Source organism: Pan paniscus, chromosome 11 (genome assembly GCF_029289425.2).
Source record: "Pan paniscus chromosome 11, NHGRI_mPanPan1-v2.0_pri, whole genome shotgun sequence".
In the NCBI taxonomy this organism is placed as follows: domain Eukaryota; kingdom Metazoa; phylum Chordata; class Mammalia; order Primates; family Hominidae; genus Pan; species Pan paniscus.
In genome coordinates, this window is record NC_073260.2 from 26,541,487 (window position 1) to 26,565,459 (window position 23,973).

At 46.6% G+C, this 23,973-nt stretch overlaps 1 protein-coding gene across 1 annotated transcript; it reads left to right on the top strand.

Moving 5' to 3' along the window:
* The first annotated feature begins 7,858 nt into the window (after positions 1-7,858).
* On the top strand, positions 7,859-20,039 carry SLC46A2 (solute carrier family 46 member 2). Its single transcript, XM_003810851.4, has 4 exons — positions 7,859-9,427; positions 11,555-11,638; positions 12,353-12,509; positions 19,142-20,039. The coding sequence occupies exons 1-4, from the start codon at positions 8,299-8,301 to the stop codon at positions 19,197-19,199; spliced, it is 1,428 nt and encodes a 475-aa protein (XP_003810899.1). The 5' UTR covers positions 7,859-8,298; the 3' UTR covers positions 19,200-20,039.
* The last annotated feature ends 3,934 nt before the right edge of the window (positions 20,040-23,973 follow it).

Below are 23,973 nucleotides of genomic sequence, written 5' to 3' on the forward strand. Positions count from 1 at the left end.
AAACACTGGTAGATACAGTGTCTTACTACGTTGCCTACGCTGGTCTTGAACTCCTGGCCTCCTAGTTTTAGCCTTTTTCACAGTTTGTGCTTCCCTGACCCTTTTCACTCCCTGAAATCAGAACGTGATTATGTTCTGCCTGACTTTATTTTGCTTATTACAGATTTGTTTTCAGGCCTATGCCAACCACATCTCTCCAAGCTCTATTTTTTTTTCAGTTCCACAAAGCAAAATGTGACTGATAAAATGATGTGCAGACAAGCAAATACAGAGTTGGGGTGACTCGTATAAATATATTTCAGTTTTTAAATAGTAGAAATGCTGCCCTTTTTTTTCTTGCCTCCTTTGCTTCGTAATTTACACAGTGCAGTTTGTTTTTTAAGACATATTTTTTAGTGCAGTTTTAGGTTCACAGCAAAATTGAGCAGAAGGTGTTAAAATTTCCCAGGTTCCCACACCTACATGGCCTCCTCCACTATCAATATCTCCTACCAGAGTGGTACATTCGTCACAATCAATGAACCTTCATTGACATATCATTATCACCCAGAGTCCATAGTGTACACCAGAGTTCATTCACTCTTGGTGTTGCACTTTATATGGGTTAAAGCAAATTTGTAATGACATACATCTGCCATTATAGCATCAGAAAGATGAGTTCCACTGCCCTAAAAGTCCCCTTTGCTCTGCTTGTTACACAGGGCAGTTGTCGAGACAAAGCTTCAGGTACTCAGAAATTTTTTTCTCATGTCTTCATTTTTTTAACTTAGTGGAGATTTTCACTTTAATATAGCTGATCATGTGTTAGGTAAGGAGGATAGCTCAGAGCCTCACTCCCCAAATGAAGGGACCTCAAGTGTATCAGCTCCTGAAAGGGGGGATTCTTTAGTGAGTACAGAATCCCGATGGTGATACATCAGTCCTTTCATCTCTTCTGCACTTTTCCAGCCCTTTGGTTCTCAGGAAACTGCCATCTCTACTGTTGAGGGCAAGTTTCCGATCCACATGGGCATGTTCCAAGTTTTTTTGTTTGTTTCTAGGTATTGTATTCTTTTTCGATTTTTAAAAATGTGTTTTTTGACATGAGGTCTCGGTCTGTTTCTCAGGCTAGAGTACAGTAGTATGATCATAGCTCACTGCAGCCTCGAGCTCCTGGGTTCAAATGATCCTCCAACAGACTCCAGAGTAGCTTGGACTACAGATGTGCACCACTATGCCTGGCCTTTTTTTTTTTTTTTTTTTTTTTGGTAAAGACGAGGGTCTCACTATGTTGCCCAGGCTAGTCTCGAGCAACTCCTGGCCTCAAGCAATCCTCCCACCTCAGCCTACCAAAGTGCTGAGATTATAGATGTGAGCCACTGTGCCCAGCTATTCCAAAGCTTTAAAGCAGTTTTAAATTCATGGTTAAAATTTAGAAGATGCTGTGAATATTATTTTGCACTTGTGTAAACACATGAAAGAGAAAAGATTTCAATGAAATGAAAAGCGACAGTAGCAAGAAACTAATAATACCAGCATGTGAATTTACAGTGAGCAAAATGCAGTAAGAGAAATTGAAAAGTTTCTACTCTCAAACAGTGTGATAAAATGATGTATTGATGGCATACATAATGCCGAAGAGGTTTTGTGTAATTAACTGTTAAATACCAGCTTCTCTACCTGGGCTGATGAGTCAACAGATTTCCCTAATAAATTTTATGCATTTGTAAAATTAATAAATGATGATAAATTCAAGAAAACTTCTGCTTCAAGGGGCTATCCTAAAGAAGGAAAGACAAGATGTATTTAGTAACTTGTTTGGCATATTTGGAAACAAAAGGTCTGTTTTGGGTCCTCTGTTGGCATTTAGACTGATAGGGCCACATCAATCGTTGACTCCAAGAAAGACTTCACTTCTCTTGTTTAAAAAAAAAAAAAAAGTGACCAGGTGCAGTGGCTTACTCCTGTAATCCCAACACTTTGGGAGGCCAAGGTGGGAGAATTGCTTGAGCCAGGAGTTTGAAACCAGCCTGGGAAGCATGGTGAGACTCTATCTTTATTTAAAAAAAAATTGAAAATTCGCTGGGCGTGGTGGCATGCTCTGTGGTCCTAACTACTCGAGAGGCTGAGGTGGGAGGATTGCTTGAGGCTGGGAGATCGAGGTTGCAGCAGTGAGCCATGATCGTGCCACTGCACTCCAGCCTGGGCGACAAAGCAAGACTTTATCTCATAATGCTTTCTTTAAAGAAAAGGGCTGGTATCAAAACTTATGCCACAAAAATAGTTAACTTTAATTCATTTCAGAACTCTTTAAAAACAGTGTGAAACGTGGACAAAGACCCCACAGACAAAAAAGAAAAAAAAAAACTGCTCTTGCACATACCATATACCACACACTATACCTCATTAACACCTTGTAGAGCAGGATTTTGGTAAGACTTTTGAGCCCACTTGGATGAGTTTAAAAAGAAAGTAAGAAATTGAAAAAAAGAAAAGAAAACCAAAGTTTCCTCTATCTGCATCCTGATTTGCATTAGAGTTATTTCCTTTGTAGGGAAGGGAAACCACACAAAAAAACATAGGCTAGTAAGGTAATTCAGGTTGATAGCAGAGCCTGGGGTGGAGAGAAATTCCTTGATAAAAGAGGAGACATGGCCTGGCTTCAGTGACTTCGTGTGTAAAACAGAGCATATAGTGTTAACTTGAGTGCCTTTTGATAACTCTTCAGACTAAAAGATCCTTAAGGGCAAAGGAATTTGCATCCCTCATACCTATTGGTGGGCCTGATACTCAATAAGTGCTTAAAGATTAACAAAGGGATGGATGGATGGATGATGCATTGGATGGATGATGGGTGGGTGGGTGGATGGATGGATGGATGGATGGATGGATGGATGGATGGATGGGTGAATGGGTGGATGGATGGATGGATGGGTGATAGGTGGGTAGATGGATAGATGGATGGATGGATAATGTGTGGGTGGTGGACAGATGAATGGATGATGGGTGGGTGGATGGATGGATGATGGGTGGGTGGATGGATGGATGATGGGTGGGTTGATGGGTAGATGGATGGGTGATGGGTGGGTGGATGGATGGATGGGTGGATGATGGGTGGGTTAATGGATAGATGGATGATGGGTGGGGTGGATGGGTGGATGGATGGATGGATGGATGATGGATGGGGTGGATGGATGGATGGATGATGGGTGGGTGGGTGGGTGGGTGGATGGGTGGATGGATGGATGGATGGATGGATGGATGATGGGTGGGTGGATGGGTAGATGGATAATGGATGGGTGGATGGATGGATTAATAATGGGTTGGTGGATGGATAGACAGATGGATGATGGGTGGGTGGGTGGATGGAAGGGTAGAAGGGTGAATGGGTAGATGGATGGATGGATGAATGATGGGTGGGTGGATGGATGGATGGGTAGATGGATGGATGATGGGTGGGTGGATGGATGGATAGATGTGTGGGTAGATGGATGGATGATGGGTGGGTAAATGGGTGGATGGACAGATGATGAATGAGTAAACAAACAAACTAACCACTGAGTTTGAAAATATCTTAGATAGAAATATAGGCTCACAATATTTGGTGGGAAACATTCAACAACCAAACACCTTCTTAAAATGCACCCCTTCTACTCAATTACCTCAGAAATGAAGCACTGTGAAAATAGATAGATTCTGAAGTCACTCAACCCTACGTACCTGGCTCTGTGTGACCTTGTCCAAGTGATTTAGCTACCCTAAGTCAAAGTTTCTATAAAACTGGGCAACGTTAGGGTGTCACCTCTGAGGGAAAAGGCCAATGAAACAATATTCCAAGGGCATCCATGGGTGGCAGTCATTATTTTGATGAATTTACTGTGGACAGGGCCTGACTCTCAGTCTAACCATAATATACTTCATTTCATCAGTATACGGGGAGGGAAGCCATTTCCCAGATTCAGACCCAGAAAGGCTGATACATAAACTAGAACGCTAATTTATTAATTTATCAGGGGAAATTATTTGGAGACTCAAAGTAACTAGCACATTTTCTCCCTGTTTGCAACTATAATGGGGAAGTAAAACCACAATCAGAAAGTTGCTCAAGGTCAGGCAAAGAGACTTGGGCAACATCTTGCATGTAGTGATGAGACAGTCATTGGGAAACACTTGAAATAAAGTCCTTGGTGGTCACTGACAAGATTTGTCTCTGTCTTCTTGAATGAGTTTATACATCTTTACTTTTTTCTACTATATATTAATGCTTTAGGGGGTATCTTATTTTCCTTGCTCCCAATTTTTGAGGGAAAGGCTTACCACAGCCCCTGAAATATTAACAATAAAGAGAGACGGTCTCTTTCTGTTGCCCAGGCTGGAGTGAAGTGGTGCAATCACAGCTCACTGGAGCCTCAAACTCCCGGGCTCAAGCTATCCTTCCACCCCAGCCTCCCAAATACCTGGGACTACAGGTATGCACCACTATGCCCAGCTAATTTTTAAGTTTTTTCTGTAGAGACGGTCTCACTGCATTGCCCAGGATGCCTAGCCTGGTCTCAAACTCCTGGCTTCAGGCACTCCTCCTGCCTTGGCCTTCCCCATCAGTGTAGTCTGCACATCAGCTGAAGTGTCTCTCTGCCCCTCAAGATCTGGGTCAGATGGCTTAACTCCCCAATCTCATAGCCTGTGAAAGTCCAAAGCCTATTCCAGATTTCAGTGAATCCTTGGGAGATTTGTGTTCTCATGGCTTCCTTTTCCTCCCTTGTGGTCTCTGCTCAGCATTATGTCAATCCAGAGATGAATCATAGCTTCTTCAGCAGTTTCTACCAAAATAAAAAACAAAAAAAATGCCACTTGCACAAAACATTTATGAATAAACTTTTCTAAAGAACTCAGGAAGGCCAGGTGCAGTGATTCACACCTGTAATCCCAGCATTTTGGGAGGCTGATGTGGGAGGATCGCTTGAAGCCAAGGGTTTGAGACCAATCTGAGCAACCTGGATAACATAGTGAGGTGCTGTTTTTACCAGAAAAAAAATAAAAATAAAAATTAACTGGGTGCAGTGGTGCATGCCTGTAGCCCCAGTTACTTGGAAGGCTGGAGCAGGAGGATTGGCTGAGCCCGGGAATTTGAGGTTCTAGTGAGCTTTGATCGCAACACTGCACTCCAGCCTGAGCAACAGAAGCAAGACCCTGTCTAAAAAAAAGAAAAGAAAAAAAGAAAGAAAAAGAAATTAAGAACTGAGGAGCAAAGGGAGGTCACACTAAGGATTCACATGTACATGATACAGCAAGATGTTTAAAATCCACACTAGACATTCCTATTCTTCAAAAGTTCCTTCAGACCACCCTGACGCCAAGAGTTCTAGTCCTGACCCTTCTCACCAATACCTGCTGATCTTACTTCCTCCCTGAACTTCTTTCCCCTCTCTTCTCCCTCCTTGGTTCTCTCTCTCACCCTTCCCTCTGGTTGACTCAAGCATAAAGGTTCCGCCCCCTCTCTGGAACCTCCTCCACAGCTGGAATCCTCAGACCTGAGAATTTCACTCTCTAACACTGACCAAAGGTGTTTTTCAAAGACTGTTCCTTTCTAAGATGAATTTAGGGGCTATGAATTTTGTTAAGAAAACAAAAGTATTCCTTGCCTGAGTGTAAAGTGCCTGGGATATAGGTTCAACAGATAATCTATCCACTCTCTTGTTCCTATTTGTGCAATACATTGTTGATCAACAATAATCACAACATGATTGTGTTGTTTCTACTCCTCTCCACATTCCAATGTGGGTTAAGAGGACATCCTCAAATAAAAATTTCTGGCAACTGTATTTTCCCCATAGCTGTAGGCTTGCAAAGACTGTCTGATGCCAAATACTAGTTTCCTGATTTACTGGCCTTGTGATCTTGTGCAAATTTCTTAACCTCTCTGGTTTCAGTATCTCAATCTGTAAAAATTGGGTGATAGATCAGCTCACAGACTTCTTGGGAGGATTAAATTCATTCACATAAAATGCTTAGTACATAATAAGGGCTCAAAAAATATTAGCTGCTACTGTTTTTTTTTCTTAGTTCCTTTCTTCTGGAATAGTGTGATTTTATCAATCTAAACATCAGAGATTTAGTACTTGCACTTTAATGAAGCCAACCTTGCACTGGAGACTAGATTCTATCTTGAAGTGGCAAGGTCAGGGCTCTACTTGCTGGTAGCCTGGGCTGCAGAGGATGACCAGGTGCTAGCTCACCTGGGGCCTGCATTCAGAGATGGAGCAAGAAGTGGGGACATGATGAGAATATAATCCAACCCACAGTAGCCTAAACTGGGAGAGACACTGACTACCCTGAGTCTTGTTCATTTCCAGGCCAGAGAACTCAGAAGTCTGGGGGTTCCTAGGGCTGACTAGCATCCTAATAACCCAGCTCCTACTAGATCTGTTCTAGATCTGATGTGACTCTCTCAGAGACCCTTCCAATGTCCCTGGTTTCCCAAGACAATGGGAAGAACTGAAATACCACAGACCCTCCCAGAGATGACAAGGGCTACCCCCTACAGTCTAGAGCCCTAGAATGCACAGACTCCTTGATCAAGTGGCCAGAGTGGTCCATCTGGTTCAGGTTGTTCTCATGGCCATATTTGATTGTGGAATACCACCTGGCCCCATAACCTACTCATTCACTGGAGTCTCCACCCCTCATAGGATCAAGGTGTTTGGACTGTTTGCTGTAGCCTCTGGAAAAATTAAGAATGGAGTGGGAGAGCCAGGCTTCGGTTGGGTGAAACATGTATCTCCCAAGGTGACCCTAGGTGAGGGGGAGGAAGAAGGAAATGGGCTGCTGGGCCAGATCCATGGGGCACATCTTGAAGGGCAAGACTAGGTGTGTCTTTCTCTTTGCAGAAGGCAGAGTCGTCTGGGCCTAGACACGAGGAGGCTGGGCCATGCTGGAGGTTGAGGGTGGCAGGGGAGGAGATTATAGCCCACCTAAACACTACCAAAAGAGCACATAGATACACTAAATCATTTGGAATCCAGTCCCTACTCCCTACATGAGTATATTATCCATGTGGCGTTTTAAGCTCTCCCTGCATACCTGCGTCTCCCTTTCATGTCTTTGGGTTCCTGATCATCCATGCTGCCATAGCTATAGTGGATTGTGGGTAGAGGTTCAGGAAGGCTGTGTGCTTTGAGTCTCCATCCCTGGGGCTGACCATGGAACAGGTCATGCTCTGTGGTACATTTTGGCCCCTGCACCATCCATCACCCTGGTTTTCTTTGCAGAAGTATGTACCTAAACAAGAAGCGAGGCCACCTGGGAAGTGGAGGTCTCAGCCCAGCCCAGGGGAGTGAGCCCACAGACAGAAGAAGAGTGACTACTAACAAGCAGAAAGGGACCTGGGCACTTGATTCAGAAGAGGACCCTGGTGACTCTGCCCCTTCCAGTGGGCTCAAGCCCCTGCCCAAGAGTCCAGTTTTATCATCTAGCGGGACATCTAGGGCTGGCAGGATCTTGCCGTCTCTCCCTTGGCCCTGGGGTTTGAGGCAGGAGCCTTCTAGACAAGGCCCAGGCACTAGGCCCACCAATGCAGGTGTACCAAACAGGACTCTTCTCTAAGAGGCCTTTGGCTTGGAGAAGAGCCTGGACCTGGCGGCTCCCAAGTTTCTACTTCTCTCAAAGTGCTACCCAGCTGCCTATAGCACATGGGCCCCTGTTGCATTAAATCTATAAATAAAACTTCACACCCCAATACTTATCCTAGGCAGAATCCTAGGCGTCCCACCCCTCGCGCAAACCTGCCTTCCTGGGATGGGAGAATTTGGAAACGCTCCCTGAGCCAGTCCTGGGGAGCTTCCTTCCAGCCCCTGCCCTGGTGGTGGGGGGTCCCCAGAGATCCGCGGGAGGTCCGGGCACGGCACGCCTGGCTGTGGGGAAATTCGGCCCCGTCAGGCGGCCGCGCTCACAGGAGCAGCGTGACCCGTCGGCCCCGGGGGTGCTGGCGCCAGGAGCCGGCACTCGCGGTGCGCTCCCCCGCGCCTGGCTTCCCTGGACTGTCGCCAGTCCTACTCCGCCTGAGGTGGCGAGGGCGGGGTGGAGCGCGGTCTTTTCTGGCCTGAGGAGGAGTCACTCGGGAGGTCACTCGGCTGCTGGGCGGGCTGCTGTCACAGGCGCTGCGTGCCCTGGCTCTGCTCGCCACTGGCCGGCGCGCTCCCGGCGCACGGAGCACACTCGCGCTCCGGGACTGAACCCTGAGCAGCCGTAGCAGCCGAATTTGGGAGCATATCCTTGTCACTGCAGCCAGAAAGCCCTTCGATCCCCCATCAGAGAGGTCACATGAGCCCCGAGGTCACCTGCCCGCGGAGGAGCCACCTGCCTCGCTTCCACCCGAGGACCTGGGTTGAGCCCGTGGTGGCCTCGTCCCAGGTGGCTGCCTCCCTCTACGATGCGGGGCTACTCCTCGTGGTGAAGGCGTCCTACGGAACCGGAGGCTCCTCCAACCACAGTGCCAGCCCATCGCCCCGGGGGGCTCTAGAGGACCAACAGCAGAGAGCCATCTCCAATTTCTACATTATCTACAACCTCGTGGTGGGCCTGTCCCCCCTGCTGTCCGCCTACGGGCTGGGATGGCTCAGCGACCGCTACCATCGCAAGATCTCCATCTGCATGTCGCTGCTGGGCTTCCTGCTCTCCCGCCTTGGGCTGCTGCTCAAGGTGCTGCTGGACTGGCCAGTGGAGGTGCTGTACGGGGCGGCGGCGCTGAACGGGCTATTCGGTGGCTTCTCCGCCTTCTGGTCCGGGGTCATGGCGCTGGGATCGCTGGGCTCCTCCGAGGGCCGCCGCTCTGTGCGCCTCATCCTCATTGACCTGATGCTGGGCTTGGCGGGGTTCTGCGGGAGCATGGCTTCCGGGCATCTCTTCAAGCAGATGGCTGGGCACTCTGTGCAGGGCCTGATACTGACGGCCTGCAGCGTGAGCTGTGCCTCGTTTGCCCTGCTCTACAGCCTTTTGGTGCTAAAGGTCCCTGAGTCGGTGGCCAAACCCAGCCAGGAGCTCCCCGCCGTGGATACCGTGTCTGGCACGGTTGGCACATACCGCACTCTGGATCCGGATCAGTTGGACCAACAGTATGCAGTGGGGCACCCTCCATCTCCTGGAAAAGCAAAACCCCATAAAACCACCATTGCCTTGCTCTTTGTGGGTGCTATCATATATGACCTGGCGGTGGTGGGCACAGTGGACGTGATCCCTCTTTTTGTGCTGAGGGAGCCTCTCGGTTGGAACCAAGTGCAGGTGGGCTATGGTATGGCTGCAGGGTACACCATCTTCATCACCAGCTTCCTGGGTGTCCTGGTCTTCTCCCGCTGCTTTCGGGACACCACCATGATCATGATTGGGATGGTCTCCTTTGGGTCAGGAGCCCTCCTCTTGGCTTTTGTGAAAGAGACATACATGTTCTATATTGGTGAGTCTGTCATTCTTGAGGAGGCAGGACATTGCTGGCCCTCTGCATCATGGGGCTGACACCAGGGATGCCATGGTCTGGGTGTCCTAGCTCAGCACCAGGGATCGAACCTGCTACCTAGGAGGCACAAGGGACACAAGATTATATGCCCCTGAGTTTATCTGTAATGTATTGTTAATTAATTATCTATATTGAGAATGAAATGTTACCAGAGTGGTGTTCATGGTTCTGGGCAGTCAAGGAGGTGTGGTCAGTGGTACCTGGAGTCAGTAGGGGAGGCTTCAGGATGGCCTTCAACAGAGGAGATGGAGTTGGGTTTCTTCCCCCACACCCCCTTGCCATTTTAAAGGGATGGAATTTCAAAGGCTGAGCGCAGAGGCTCTCGCCTGTAATCCCAGCACTTTGGGCGGGAGGTGGGAGGATCACTTGAGGCCAGGAGTTCAAGACCAGCCTGGCCAGTATGGCAAAACCTCATCTCTACCAAAAGCATAAAAATTAGCCAGGTGTGGTGGTGCACACCTGTAGTCCTAGCTACTCAGGAAGCTGAGGCACAAGAATCACTTGAACCCAAGAGGCAGCGGTTGTAGTGAGCCGAGATTGTGCCACTGCACTCTAGCCTGGGTGATAGAGCAAGACTCTGTCTCAAAAAAAAAAAAAAACAAAAAAACAAAAAAACGTGGAGGGGTGGAATTTCAAGTAATTCTACTGAAAAGATCCCTTAATTAAAATCATTTGGAGTCAAGCAAGGGCTTTTTAAAAATGCATTAAAATACTCGGTAAATGCCTTCCACAACCAATGTAATAAATTCCCCAAGGAAGCAGCATTAAGTTTCCATCTGAGGGCACAAGTCAGACAACTATAAGCAGAAAGCTCGAGATGAATGCTCCAATAGAACTTTCTAGAATGATGGAAATAGTTGCTATCCATTCTGTCCAATACAGAAGCCACTGGCTCCATGTGGCTATTGAGCAGTTGAAATGTAGCTAGTGCAACTAAAGAACAGATTTTTAAATTTTATGTCATTGTATTTAATTTAAATAGTTATATGGGGCTAGTGGCTATCATATCAGAAAAACAACTTCAGACAGTTATCTGAGGCTGGCTCTTGGCCCAGGCAGGTCACACATCTTAGAAACACCTAACAAAATGGCAAGCTAACCTCTGGTCACTTCTCAATTAAACAGCATAGGACAGAGTACCCCCTTCCCCTTTTGCCCACCACCTCTCTCTGTGTCTCCTTTGGGTTTTTGTTTTGTTTTGTTTTGTTTTGTTTTTGAGACGGAGTTTCACTCTTGTTGCCCAGGCTGGAGTGCGATGGTACGATCTCGGCTCACTGCAACTTCCACCTCCTGGGTTCAAGTGATTCCCCTGCCTCAGCCTCCCAAGTAGCTGGAATTATAGGCATGCACCACCACACCCAGCTAATTTTGTATTTCTAGTAGAGACAGGGTTTCACCATGTTGTTCAGGCTGGTCTCGAACTCCTGACCTCAGATGATCCACCCGCCTCGGCCTCCCAGAGTGCTAGGATTACAGGCGTGAGCCACCACGCCTGGCTCTCTGTCTCTATCTGTCTCTCTTGTGCGTTCTCTCTCTCTGTCTCTCTCTCTCTCTCACACACACACACACACACACACACACTGCATCTGGATAATCAATAGAGCTTGAGAGCTATGCAGTGGATGCATTCATGGGACACATTGCTGGAGGCAATTTGCCAAAGCTCCCGGGACTATCTCCCAGAGATGTTCATTAATGTCAAGGACAGACACTTCTCTCCTGGAGAAACAAAGAAAGGGGCCTTGTGTCACTTTGGTGGCACCAGTTCCACTTCCCTAGTAATCACTCAACTCCACCAGTAAAGACACATTTCACCATCTGTCACCATGTCAACTGTGCCCAGCCACCTTGCAGACTGATATGCAGCATATACAGCAGCATCAGAGCTCAGAGGGTCACAGACTGGTCAAGGGAGGGCGCTAGTGTGCCAGCAGAGAAATGACTTCCTCCAGGTCAAGCCACATTCGGATTGTGGGGAGATGGGGGTTCTAAGAGAGGCTTTTGCTAATTTCCTCCTTGGCCCAGGCTGGGCTACAGCAAGGAGTGTTCTTGTGTGATCTCTTTCAGCTCGAGCCGTCATGCTGTTTGCTCTCATCCCCGTCACAACCATCCGATCAGCTATGTCCAAACTCATAAAGGGCTCCTCTTATGGTGAGTAGTGAACGGAATCTCTCTGGAATCTTCTGCCCGGGCTGTTTCAGAGCTGCTAAGCATGAGGCACAGACCTGCAGAAGGCACTTGAGACAGTTCCAGAAGCATCTCTGAAGACACGAGAAACACTGGTTTCCATCCAGGGCACAGAGAGTGGAGACGGGTATAGGAGTGACTTAGAAAGTCAGGCACTGAAAAGCCACAGTCAAAGAAGGATTCTATCGTCCACAGGCCTTGGGAAGATTCAACTAGATAAGAGGCAGGATTCCTAGTGAATTGAGCCACACAAAGACTGAGAAGGCACCAGGTGCAGTGGCTCAATTCCTGTAATCCCAGTGCTTTTGGAGGCCGAGGTGAGAGGATCGCATGAGGCTGGGAGTTCAAGACCAGCCTGGACAACACAGTGAGACCCCCATCTCTAAACAAAAAAAATTAAAAATTAGCAGGGCATGGTGGCACATGCCTGTAGTCCCAGCTACTCGGGAGGCTGAGGCAGGAGGATTGCCTGAGCCCAGGAGTTTAAGGCTGCAGTGAGCCAGGATTGTGGCACTACACTCCAGCCTGGGCAACAGAGTGAGACTCTGTCTCTAAAAAAAGAGAGAGAGAGAGAGAGTAAGAAGGAAGGGTCCCCTAAGAACTCTCCAGAGACTCAGCTAATGGGGAGTGAGGCAGGGACAGCAAGGCACTCCGGAGTAACCTCTGTCCCTTCCACAGGAAAGGTGTTCGTCATACTGCAGCTGTCCTTGGCTCTGACCGGCGTGGTGACATCCACCTTGTACAACAAGATCTACCAGCTCACCATGGACATGTTTGTGGGCTCCTGCTTTGCTCTCTCCTCCTTTCTCTCCTTCCTGGCCATCATTCCAATTAGGTAGGATGGGAGCAGCATCTGCTGCTTGGGCTGGGACCCTGATGCTTAGGTCAAGGAATGTTGGACCTTCTCCAGCCCACCATCACTGCATTATTTATTTTCAGCATTTATGCAGTGGGTCCTGAGTAGGCTCTCTCACAAAGAAAAAGTCCTCCTGTTTCCCAACACTAAAAATCTGGCCATTTCAGAATTCCTCAAAATCACAAGTAAGAAACAGGGTCATTAGGCACTGACTCACTCTTTGGCAGTTTTATAGTGACTATTTACATGAGTTCCGTATACTTCCTTATAATTAGAGGCTGTGATTGGAAACCTTCATGAACCATCAGACCTCTTTTGTTCAGCTGCCTTTAGGTGAAAGTCATCAGGCCTCATTTCAGAGCACAGTTTCTTCCCCGTGCCCTCACGGGGCTCTGTGCTCAGTGCTGCTGAAATCTCCCGGCCGCTGGACTGTGTGAGCTCCAGACAGGGCCTCGGACAATTCCCTTGACTTCTCTGGGGGAATTGTCTCATTTGTAAAATCAGAGCACTCTATGGAGACCACTAGACTAGGTCATCAACAAAATGGAAAGACAGCACTGAATAGTTCTGTCTTCAGCCCTGTCCCACACAAATACAGTAGCAGCCACAAATGCAAGCCATGTGTGTGATTTTCAATTTTCTAGTAGCCACATTTTAAAAAGAGAAAAGTGACAGGTGAAATTAATTTTAATATTAATAACATATTTGACATGCAAAATATCATCTCCACATCTAATCCATTTACAAAATGTGTCAATGAGATATTTCACTTCTTATTTACACTAACTCTTTGAAATCCAGTATGTATTTTACACTTACAGTACATCTAGATTTGGACGTCACATTTCAAGTATTCAGTAACCCACATGTGGGTTGAGATTCCCATATGGAACAGCACTGTTCTCTTTAGACTGTTAGGCCCTTTTACCACTTCCTTTGAAGTGAGGTTCTCTCATGCTCCTACCACTGCTGCCACATGAGAAAGGAATATATATATATACACACACATATATATATACACACACAGAATACATGTATCCACAGGATATAGATTTGCATTTTCAAGGGACCTGCCTAGTAGCACATGAGGACTCTACAGATCAGTAATGGTGGTATAGTAGGCAGCAGAGTAGAAAATAAAGGAAGGCTGGTTCAAGGGGACAGTGATAAAGCTCTTTTGGAATTCTCACATCACATCATATTACAAATCTCGGCCTGAATGGAAAGTTGAGCTTCCTAGGACAGGAGCCGTCAATCATTAGGGCTCTTTGCATTATTTCATAATTGAGAAAAATAAGATAGGAAGACCAAATAGCTGAGACACATTAAAGTATGGATCAGCAGGCATGACCAGGTCTCATTCCTAAGGTACAAACTGAGCCAGCTCTGTCTTCGAACTGTCCGACCCTAAGGACTTTTCGTGTGTTCCTGTTTTCGTATGAGTCCTGGCTGAATGGGTTGGATTTTAGCTACCATGCAGTGCACACTCCTCAGGAGTCCCAGCCTCTGGCCAAATGAGTAAAGGATGAGTAGTTTTTGCCTGCTTGAAAATTATCCAGTCCAATTTTATTGGCAGTTGGTTAATGTAGTCTCTTTAACCTAAACAAAACCCAAAAATCAACAAAAGGAAATGAGTCTTACTAGTTCATGTGTGTCATAAAGACATCAAGAGACAAATGAAAGCAATGGGAAGATACAAGTAAGCAATTGATTGAGTACTTATGCAGGTGAGGCACTTAGGCACACTGTTTCCCTCTGTTGTAGACATTTAGCAATAGAGAGACACGTGCAAACAAAGCCAGATTTTAAATTGACTGCTATCAGGATCCCATCCACCAGAGATTCTGACTCAATTAATCTGCGGTGCAGCCTGGGCATAGGAAATTTTAAAAGCTCTCCAGGTGATTCAAATGTACAACCAAGATTGAGAATCTCTGGTGTAAAGGGAGTGTTTCCATTACTTTCCTTTCCGCAAAGTCACTAAAGAAACAAGATCCTGAAAAAGTTTCACAGCTAGGAGGGGCCAAGGCTGTACCATCAATCTTCAAGGAGAGCAACAGGAAAGACCAGTAAAGCTTTCGAACCACAGGAAGAAAAGCTACATTCCAATGACATAAAAACCCAGGCAGGCATGCCAGAGCAGGGGAGGACTCAGAGGGCAGAGGCTGGACTGGGTCACAGTCGGCATCCCCTTCCTCGATGCCAGGAGAGATCCCAGCCTGTTTGCAATCCCAGGGGGCTGTGGCTGCACCTCTTCCTGGTACCAAAGTGAGCCGATTTCATGCCACCGTAAGAACTTGCCCTCTCGTTTGCTCTTTAGATGCAATAGGGAGATGCTGAGGAAATAATTGTGAGGTTCTGCTTATCTACAACCCTCTCCCCTCATGCCCTCCAATATACATGCACTTAACTAATGCCTCATTCTTCATAAACAGAAGCCAGGCTGGGCACGATGGCTCATGCCTGTAATCCCAGCACTTTGGGAGGCCAAGGTGGATGGATCATAAGGTCAGGAGTTTGAGACCAGCCTGGCCAACATAGTGAAACCACGTCTCCAATAAAATACAAAAATTAGCCTGGCTTGGCAACATGCACCTGCAGTCCCAGTTATTCGGGAGGCTGAGGCAGGAGAATCGCTTGAACCCAGGAGGCGGTAGTTGCAGTGAGCTGAGATCGTGCCACTGCACTCCAGCCTGGGTGACAGAGCTAGACTCCATCTCAAAAAAAAAAAAAAAAGAAAAAAGAAAAAAAAAGAGAAGCCAAGCTATCCCAACAGAATCTCCCTGTCTTCTCCAATCCACAGCCCTATGTTCATTTGCATCCATCTTCTTTTTTTAATGATAATAACAGCAAACTCTTAAACAGCCCTACGTGCCAGGCACTACTTTATTTCATATTTTTAAACTAATCTTCCCAAACAATCCTTTATGGTAATTAATATTATTATCCCTATTTTGCAGGTAAGGAAACAGCCTCCAAGGTATTAAATAACTTGCCAAAGGGTACACAGCTAGGAAGTGGCAGAGACAGGATTTGAAGGAAGCCAGACCGTCTCTCCCATCCACTACATGCATTGTACCTGGTATCTGGGTGCGGCCTCTCCTACCTCCTGAGAAAGCTCATTCCACTGCTTCATTCTCTCCTGAATTCTTCTACCAGAGCTGACATATGCTCTTCCCCTGTCTCTCCTTCTCTTCATAGTCAAGTTATCCCAAGGCGGGTCTGCACGTGCTGTCTCACTCCCCCACTCCCATTCACTTTCTACTCACTCCAGTCTGACTCAATTGATTCCCCCTGCTCAACTCCACCAGAGCTGCTCTCACTAAAGCCACTAATGACTTATTAGCTGCATCCGTTGACCTGCTGCCACCTTCATCTCGTATGATTTCTTGGCGACATCTAATGCTGTTGATCACTCTTTCCTCAGGAGATATTTGTCACATGGCTTTCAAAACACCTCATTCTTCTGGCTTTTCTCCCATTTATCTGATAGCTTCTTCTCTACAAACCTCCCATGTAGGAATTGTTTGGGGTTCTGTTCTGGGCTGTCTTCTCACTTTACATTTTCTAAGCAACCTAAAGTACTTCCAAAGGTTCACATTACCATTTAAACTTCCAAAATAGGGTTCTTGATACCCTCCTAAGCCTGCTAACACTCCCGTCTTTCCAATCTCATGATCTCATTAAATGGCGGCACCACCCACCGAGGGTAGAAACCTGTCCTTCATCTCCCCCCACCTCCAATCAATCAGGCCTAATACATTGATTCTACCTCCAAAATATGTCTCAAACTTATGCTTTTCTTTTTATCTCTACTGCTACCCCCTAAACCAAAGCACCTGGATGACTGAGTTAGCCTCTGAACCATTCTCCATACAGCCACTCTTGTTCTCCACTCCCATCCTCTCTCCAGCAGGTGGCCAGAGCAAGGTCCTTAAAGTGTGAATCAGGTCATGTCCTCACCTGCTCAAAGCCCTGCACTTGGCTTTCATTGCTCTTAGGATAAAACCCAAATGTTTGGCTGGGTGCAGTGGCTCACACCTGTAATCCCAGCACTTTGGGAGGCTGAGGTGGGGGAATTGCTTGAGCTTAGAAGCTTGAGACCAGCCTGGGCAATATAGTGAGACCCCAACTCTACAAAAAATTAATAAATCAGCTAGGCATTGTGGTGCATGCCTGTAGTCCCAGCTAGTTGGGAGGCTGATGTGCGAGGATTGCTTGAGCCCAGGAGGTTGAGGCTGCAATGAGCAAAGATCATGACACTGTGCTTCAGCCTGGGTGACAGAGCAAGACTCTGTCTCAAAAAAGAAACAAAAACAACAACAACAAAAAATGAATGTCTTACTATGGGCAACAAAGCCCTGCATAAGCTGGCCTGGCCACCCTCTCTCACCTCCTATTCCTGCCATTGACCACCCTCCCCAACACTCAGCCACAGTCACCTCCCCTCCCACTCTTCTCCCTTCTCCATCCACAACTTTTTCCCACCCAACTAGTTGTGGTCTTAACTGAAACACCATTTTCTCAAAGAGAATTTTCCTAACCCTTCTCAATCTAAATTAGATCCTTCTATTACATGCTCCCAGAGCTTCCTATATTCTCCTTGGTAGAATGCAGTGATGATGATTTCATGATTAGCTGTTTAATTACACTTGCCCACTAGACTGAAGGCTCCCTGAGGGTAGAGACCATGGCTATTTGGCTCTCCCTGTATCTTCTGTGTTCAGCACAGATCCTAGCATATAAGCAGCGTCAAAAAGAATTCGTTTAATGAATGCATGCCCTGTCAGAGGGTGTAGCATTTCTCAGCGCTGACTTACGCTGACTAATAAGTCAGCACTGCTGACCGCCCACACCCCAGAGCTGCCTGGGGCTGCCCATGAAGTCAGATGCTGGCCATCGCCTTGTGGCTGTGCTGTAGTGGTCCACAGCAGGGGTCAAGGATCATGTGGCCCTGTGCTGGCTGCTTCCAAGTCTTCACTCTCCACTTGCCAGCCCTGTAATACAATGAGTCTTAAGTACAGTCAGTGCCCCTCCAAGTAGTGCACTAGCACTCATAGAAGGCGGGAAATCTGAGCGTTGGGAAGTGTCTACAAAGTTTCCCTTAAAAGGCTTGGATCTAAGCGCACAACCCATTTTAGCAACTCCAGGTGTTGTTCATCCATCAAGAAGTGCTGCGCTGTAGCTTAGAACCTGAGGATTCTGGAGCTCCAGCAGATGAGAAAGCCCAGGGTGCCAGAGGTTGAAGGATATGCCTAAGTCACACTGATCCAGGACTTCAGTTCAGACCTAATTGCTGCGCATCCATTTATTAAGATAATTTTAAACAATGTAATGGATAAAGGACCTATGGAAAGGCAGACGATGAGGCAGCTAATTCTGCTTGCAATTAGCAAAGGCTTAATCTTGATCTTGAGATATAGATGGGAGTTCATCCTCAGGCAGAAGTGAGATGGAAAGAGATTCCAGGAAAAAGAAAATGTGGATGCAAAGGGCTCATGATGTTATGGGAAATGGAGAAGTTCAGTACTTGCAAGACTGGAATGAACCTGGAGTAAGAGAAGTTCCTTCAGACAATCTCTCCCCACTCAGTGCCATAAATTCCATTCTGATGCCATAAATGGATTAAAAAATTTCAGTCTACCAGTGATAAAGAGATGGCCTAATGGATGGAGAGGAAAAGGCACACCCTTTGTTACAGGACCACCAAGTTCAATTGCCCATTGCACAGTAACAGGCTCCGAAAGAGCAGGAGTTGCAGCAGAAAAAAGTGTTTAACGATATACAGCACCTGAACAAGGAGATGGAGGGAAACCTTAAACCCACCTACCAGGGAGGTTGGGGATGGGCTTCCAAGGGGTCTGGATGGGTGATGAGCTAGTGTAGGGATCGCTGATTGGTCAAGAAGTGAGGGGTGAAATCATGGGACAGGGAGATGAAGAAACGGCATTCCTGTGCTGAGTTGGTTCCTTGGTGAGGGTCTTCAGGCTGGTTGGCACTAGCCATTCTGCTGGAATTCAGGATCTGAAAAACACCTTAAGCAATTCTTAAGTAAAAAGGGCCAGTATCAGAGATTCTTTTTTTTTTTTTTTTTTTTTTTGAGACAGAGTCTCAGTCTGTCACCCAGACTGGAGTGCAATGGCGCAATCTTGGCTCACTGCAACCTCCGCCTCCCAGGTTCAAGTGATTTTCCTGCCTGAGCATCCCGAGTAGCTGGGATTACAAGCGCCTGCCACCATGCCCAGCTAATTTTTGTATTTTTAGTAGAGTTGGGGTTTCACCAGGTTGGCCAGGCTGGTCTCGAACTCCTGACTTCAGGTGATCCACCTGCCTCAACCTCCCAAACTGTTGGGATTACAGGCATGAGCCACCATGCCTGGCCCCCAGAGATTCTATCTAAAGGAACAATGGGGAAGCAAATGGTCAACATGCTCCTTTTAGCTAGCAGCTGCAGGGAGATGGGTCACAGTGCACCAGCACACCTTGGTCAATGCCTACCTATGATTTTGCCTAAAGCCTGGCTTGTAATTATCATTAACCCTGTGAGGGCAGTTTCACCTTTACCCCATTCCAGCTGTTCTCTTGTAACTCTCTATGGTCAATTCTTACAGCATCGTGGCCTATAAACAAGTCCCATTGTCACCATATGGAGACGTCATAGAGAAATGAAGATGCTTACCTGCAGGAACTGAAAACATCAGCCATGGCCAGGCCCCCAGAAGACAAAAGAAGGGACCAGGGAACTGGTGACCAAAGCAACCCACTGCTTAAGAAACCTGCGTTCCAGCCAGAGTTGGCCTCAGAATGACCTGCTCTGGCTCAGGGATCCCTGGTGGATGGGGAAAAGCACTTTCCTGGTGATGGAAAAATGTTCTCAGCTTTAAGACACCCCTATTAGGCAGACACTGGGTTCTGTGACAGCAGAGCATGACCTTAAGGGTTACAGGCAGGCTGCACACAGCAGTCCCAGGCCCTGTGAGGGGCTTCAGACTCCAGCTACAGCGAGCCTGCCCCTTTTCTTCAAGGGACTGTCTTGAGGGCTCCAAAGTATAGCTAACTAGTCACCTGGGTGCTGTGCTGAAAGTCCCATGGGAGAACTCAAAGCGTGCATTATCACAGCCTGAGGGGAATGTGGAAGGGATGTTTTGTAAGAACTACCAACAGTTTTGCACGAACAATGTCTTTTAAATTAAAATAAAACCTTGAAAAAAGTCAGCTTTCTTTCCTGAGTCTTCCTTACCTACAAACACTCAGGAGGGGGATGGAGCTCAGGCCCTTGTCTTCTGGGTAGTTTTGTTACTACTGTTGCTTTTAAGAAGCAAATGTCACAAGGCTTTCTTCAATGGGATGTTCAATTGAGTACTTCCAGTCAACAGTGCTTCCCAAAGTGGGTGGTGTGAAGGAAGAGGAGGTACATTAAGAGCTATTTTATTTGAGGTAGTCATTTTTATAACCTCGTTTACTTGGATTTATAAAAGCAGACTCACCTAATAAAATCAACATTCATTGTATGAGTGTGTGAATCGTTCTTTCCCAGGTCAGATTCTGTCTGTGACTACAGACTTGATGTTCTTATACAGGATAAAATACACGGCTGCAGAATACATTCAAGGTATTTGGGCTCTGAGAGTTTGTATCTCTAATCCTCTTGCAGGGAATGAACAAAACTCTATGACACATCTAATAAGGTCCAGGTCCCATGCTAGGTGCTGAGATACAGAAAGAATAGCACGTGACTGTGTCTGCCCTAGCACAGTGTACTATCAGGTGAAGCAGACAGAACAGCAGATAGGGATGTCTCCTTCCACTGGGAAGGAGCCAGCACCCTTGCACTGAGTCAGGCAACATGAGCAGAGCAGATGGGATGGGAAAGATGAGTTCAAGAAGTTCAAGATCACGTTCAACCTCTCCAACCTCACTAATATAAGGGAGCATGGAATCCAGATTTGGGAGAGCAGGAAGGGCATCCCAGAAATGACTTCTATGACAAGGCTGGAAGGGTAAGTAGCAGTTACTAAGGCCAGATGTTGGGGGACATTCCAGGCAGAAGGAACACCATGCTGGAAGGCCTGAAGGTGAAAATATATCAAAGGTTTAGGAATTCAGTGTGAAGGCAGCAGACGGAAGGACAAGTATTACGGAGGACAGTAAGATGAGACTGGGGTGGTAAGGAGGAATAACATAAAATATCCTTTCAAAAGAAAAAGATGTTTCTCTTCAGAGTAAATGGGGATAGCTGTTGGAAGGTGTTAAGCAGGAACACAGAGTGCTTAAATTTGCATCTTAGAAACAGCTCCCTGGCAACACTGAGGACAATGAATTGGTGGAAGGAGTGAGCAAGCTTGAAGAAAGGAGATGAGCTGCGAAGCCCTTGCAGTAAACCAGGTGAAGGATAATGGCAGACTGACTGGCCAGCCTTGGTGGCTCAGGCCTATAATCCCAGCACTCTGGGAGGCCAAGCTGGGAAGATCACTTGAGGCCAGGAATCCAGCACTAGCCTGAGCAAATAGCGAGACCACCATCTCTACAAAAAAAATTAAAATTACCTGGGTATGGTGGTGTGCACCTATAATCCCAGCTACTCAGGAGGCTAAAACGACAGGATCGCTTGAGCCCGTGTTCAAGGCTGCAGTGAGCTATGACTGGGCCACTATACCCCTGCCTGGGTGAGAGAGCAAGATTGCCTCTTAAAAAAAAAAAATTAAAGTAAAAAAATAATAGCAGACATAGGGTAGGAAGCTACAAGCATGGAGAAAAGTAGATGGATATGAAAAAATATTTGGGAGTTAGAGGCTACAGGAGTTGGTTAATAGATGGATGGTAGAGGGTGAGGTAGATGGAGGCCAGAATGACTCAGATTTGGGGCTCAGGCCACTGGGAAAAAGGTAGCACCCCCCCCACCCCCAAGAGTCTGGCAGCATGAGCAGAGCAGATAGGATGGGAAAGATGAGGTCAAGATCATGTTCAACCTCTCCACCCTTACTCATCAATATGCTCATTCCCCAACTCCTTACCTTCTGGTCCAGCCTCTTGACCAGCTCCTCAGCCTGAATGAATCTAATCGTTCCTACTCCTGAAAAGCCTCTTACTGTTTAGAGAAATGTCATTCCTTGTCCACATTGACCCTGCTATATAAACTTGTGTTTTTTAACCTGAGCTGAGCTCTCAAAGCCCAAGTATTGGCTCCTTTTCAACTCCAGCTGTCACCAGGGTAGGAGTTTCAAACCTTGTCAGCTTTTCCAGGGTCACCATTTCTTCTAACAGATGTTCTAACCCAGGGGTTCTTGGGCCAGCAGCAGCAGCATCACCTGGGAACCGGTTAGAAATGAAAATTCTGGGATCTCACCCAAGTCAAACTCTAGGACTGGGGCTCAACAATTGGTGTCTCACAAGCCCTCATTTAAGAATCACCATTCTCACCTATGGGGCCCGATTTTTTCTCAAGAATTTTCCCTGAGTCCTCCTTGTCTCCCTGCATCCTTTTTTTTTTTTTTTTTTGACAGTCTTACTCTTTTGCCCAGGCTGTAGTGCAGTGGTGCAATCTCAGCTCACTGCAACCTCCACCTCCAGAGTTCAAGCAATTCTCCTGCCTCAGCCACCTGAGCAGCTGGGAATACAAGCACGCACCACCATGTCTGGCTAATTTTTGTATTTTTGATAGAGACAGGTTTCGCCATGTTGGCTAGGCTGGTCTTGAATTCCTGGCTTCAAATGATCCACCTGCCTCGACCTCCCAAAGTGCTGGGATTACAGGTATGAGCCATTGCACCCTGCCTGTATTCTTAATTCTTGAGGCCTCCAAGGTCCTGTCCTTGGTTCTCTTCCCATGCAATCTAGTCCACCCCCATGGACTCCAGAACTTCATTTCCAACAGCCAAGTCAACATCTCCACCTGGATTTCCTCAAACCTAAAGCGAAACCAAGTTCTCCTTCTCACACCCCACCACCTAAGCTCATTCCATCTTTTTTGATTTTTAATTTTTATAGAGACGGGGTCTACGTTGCTCAGGCTGGTCTTTAACTCTTGGGCTCAAGTGATCTCCCGCTGTGGCCTCCCAAAGTGCTGGGATTACAGGAATGAGCCACCGCACCCAGCCTCCATATTCCGTCTTTCTCTCCTAATTTTAGCTAATGGCATCACCTCCAAATCCCAGGCTGGCAATCTTCCAGTCATCTCCGGTCCATTCTCCTCCCCCCCAAGAATCTCTTAAATTGGCTATTTTCACCTCCCTTTATCACTTCTTGCCATGGCTTTTGGAATTTATTCCTCCCCATTCTTCAGGCCTTCAATCTGACACCGTCCTTCAGTATTTTATTTCCATCATCTTGTTAAAAAGAAAACAGGGCCAGGCACAGTGGCTTATGCCTGTAATCCCAGCACTTTGGGAGGCCAAGGCAAGCGAATTGCTTGAGCTCAGGAGTTCAATACCAGCCTGGGCAACATGGCAAAACCCCGTCTCTGCGAAAAATAAAAAAATTAGCCGGGCATGGTGGCACGCACCTGTAGCACCAGCTACTCGGGAGACTGAGGCAGGGGGACTGCTTGGGCCTGGGAGGCAGAGGTTGCAGTGAGCTGAGATCATGCCACTGCACTTCAGCCTGGGTGACAAAGCAAAAGAAAAAAAAAAGAATATCCTGTTAAACAAAAAAACTGGCAAAGCATACATGAAGGATTGTTATCCTTAATATTTAAATTGGCCATATCCTTAAGGATAATATCCTAATAGCCTTAATATTTAAATTAGGAAGTCTTTAGAAAGGGGCTATCACAGTGAGAACCTGCCTGACATTTAAGTGCTTTGTATACCATATTGCTAGTCCTATCGACAACCCCATGTGGAAGTCTTGTTTTCATCTCCAAGATCGTAATACTAAATATTCAGCCAAGTGTGACTTGCCTAAAGCCACATAGCTAGTAAGTGGAAAAGCTGAGATTTGATCCATGATCCACGTCTTATTCAGCTTGCTGCCTTATTTTGTATGACTGCAGTCTTAAAGTAAGTCAAGTTGAGCACTATTTTAAATATACTCAAGTTCAATGCATTACCATCATCAGGTCAACTTAACTGGCCCTGACGCAGAATATAATGTTGTGCTTTGCTATGGGATAACACAGGAAATCTTTCATGTAGTAAATACCTCAGCTGGCTGTCAGCCTGCCTGCCAGTCATGATGGCTACTACACTAGGAAGTTTCTTCATCTCCCCAGATTGGTGCAGATGTGGAAGATGTAGAAGAGGGTAAATTGAGGGTAAACTGGGCCTATAAAGAAGTGAAGAAGAATAAAAATAGTTCAATTATATATATTTTTTCCTGTCGCTCTGTATGTCTTGATTCTTACAGGCAAACTGAAAACTTGTAAAGAGAAAATAAGAAAACAGAAAAATAGGCACACATGTTTTTCTGCCTTACAAAAAGGTACAAATGAGGACATGACTCCAGA

What these genes read in the sequence shown, in the direction of transcription:
- SLC46A2 (XM_003810851.4), top strand. Translation starts at nt 8,299, where the DNA reads ATGAGCCCCGAGGTCACCTGCCCGCGGAGGAGCCACCTGCCTCGCTTC. An exon ending in CATAAAGGGCTCCTCTTATG is followed by an intron (nt 11,639 to 12,352) that starts GTGAGTAGTGAA and finishes TCCCTTCCACAG; the next exon opens with GAAAGGTGTTCGTCATACTG. An exon ending in CTGGCCATCATTCCAATTAG is followed by an intron (nt 12,510 to 19,141) that starts GTAGGATGGGAG and finishes CAATTCTTACAG; the next exon opens with CATCGTGGCCTATAAACAAG.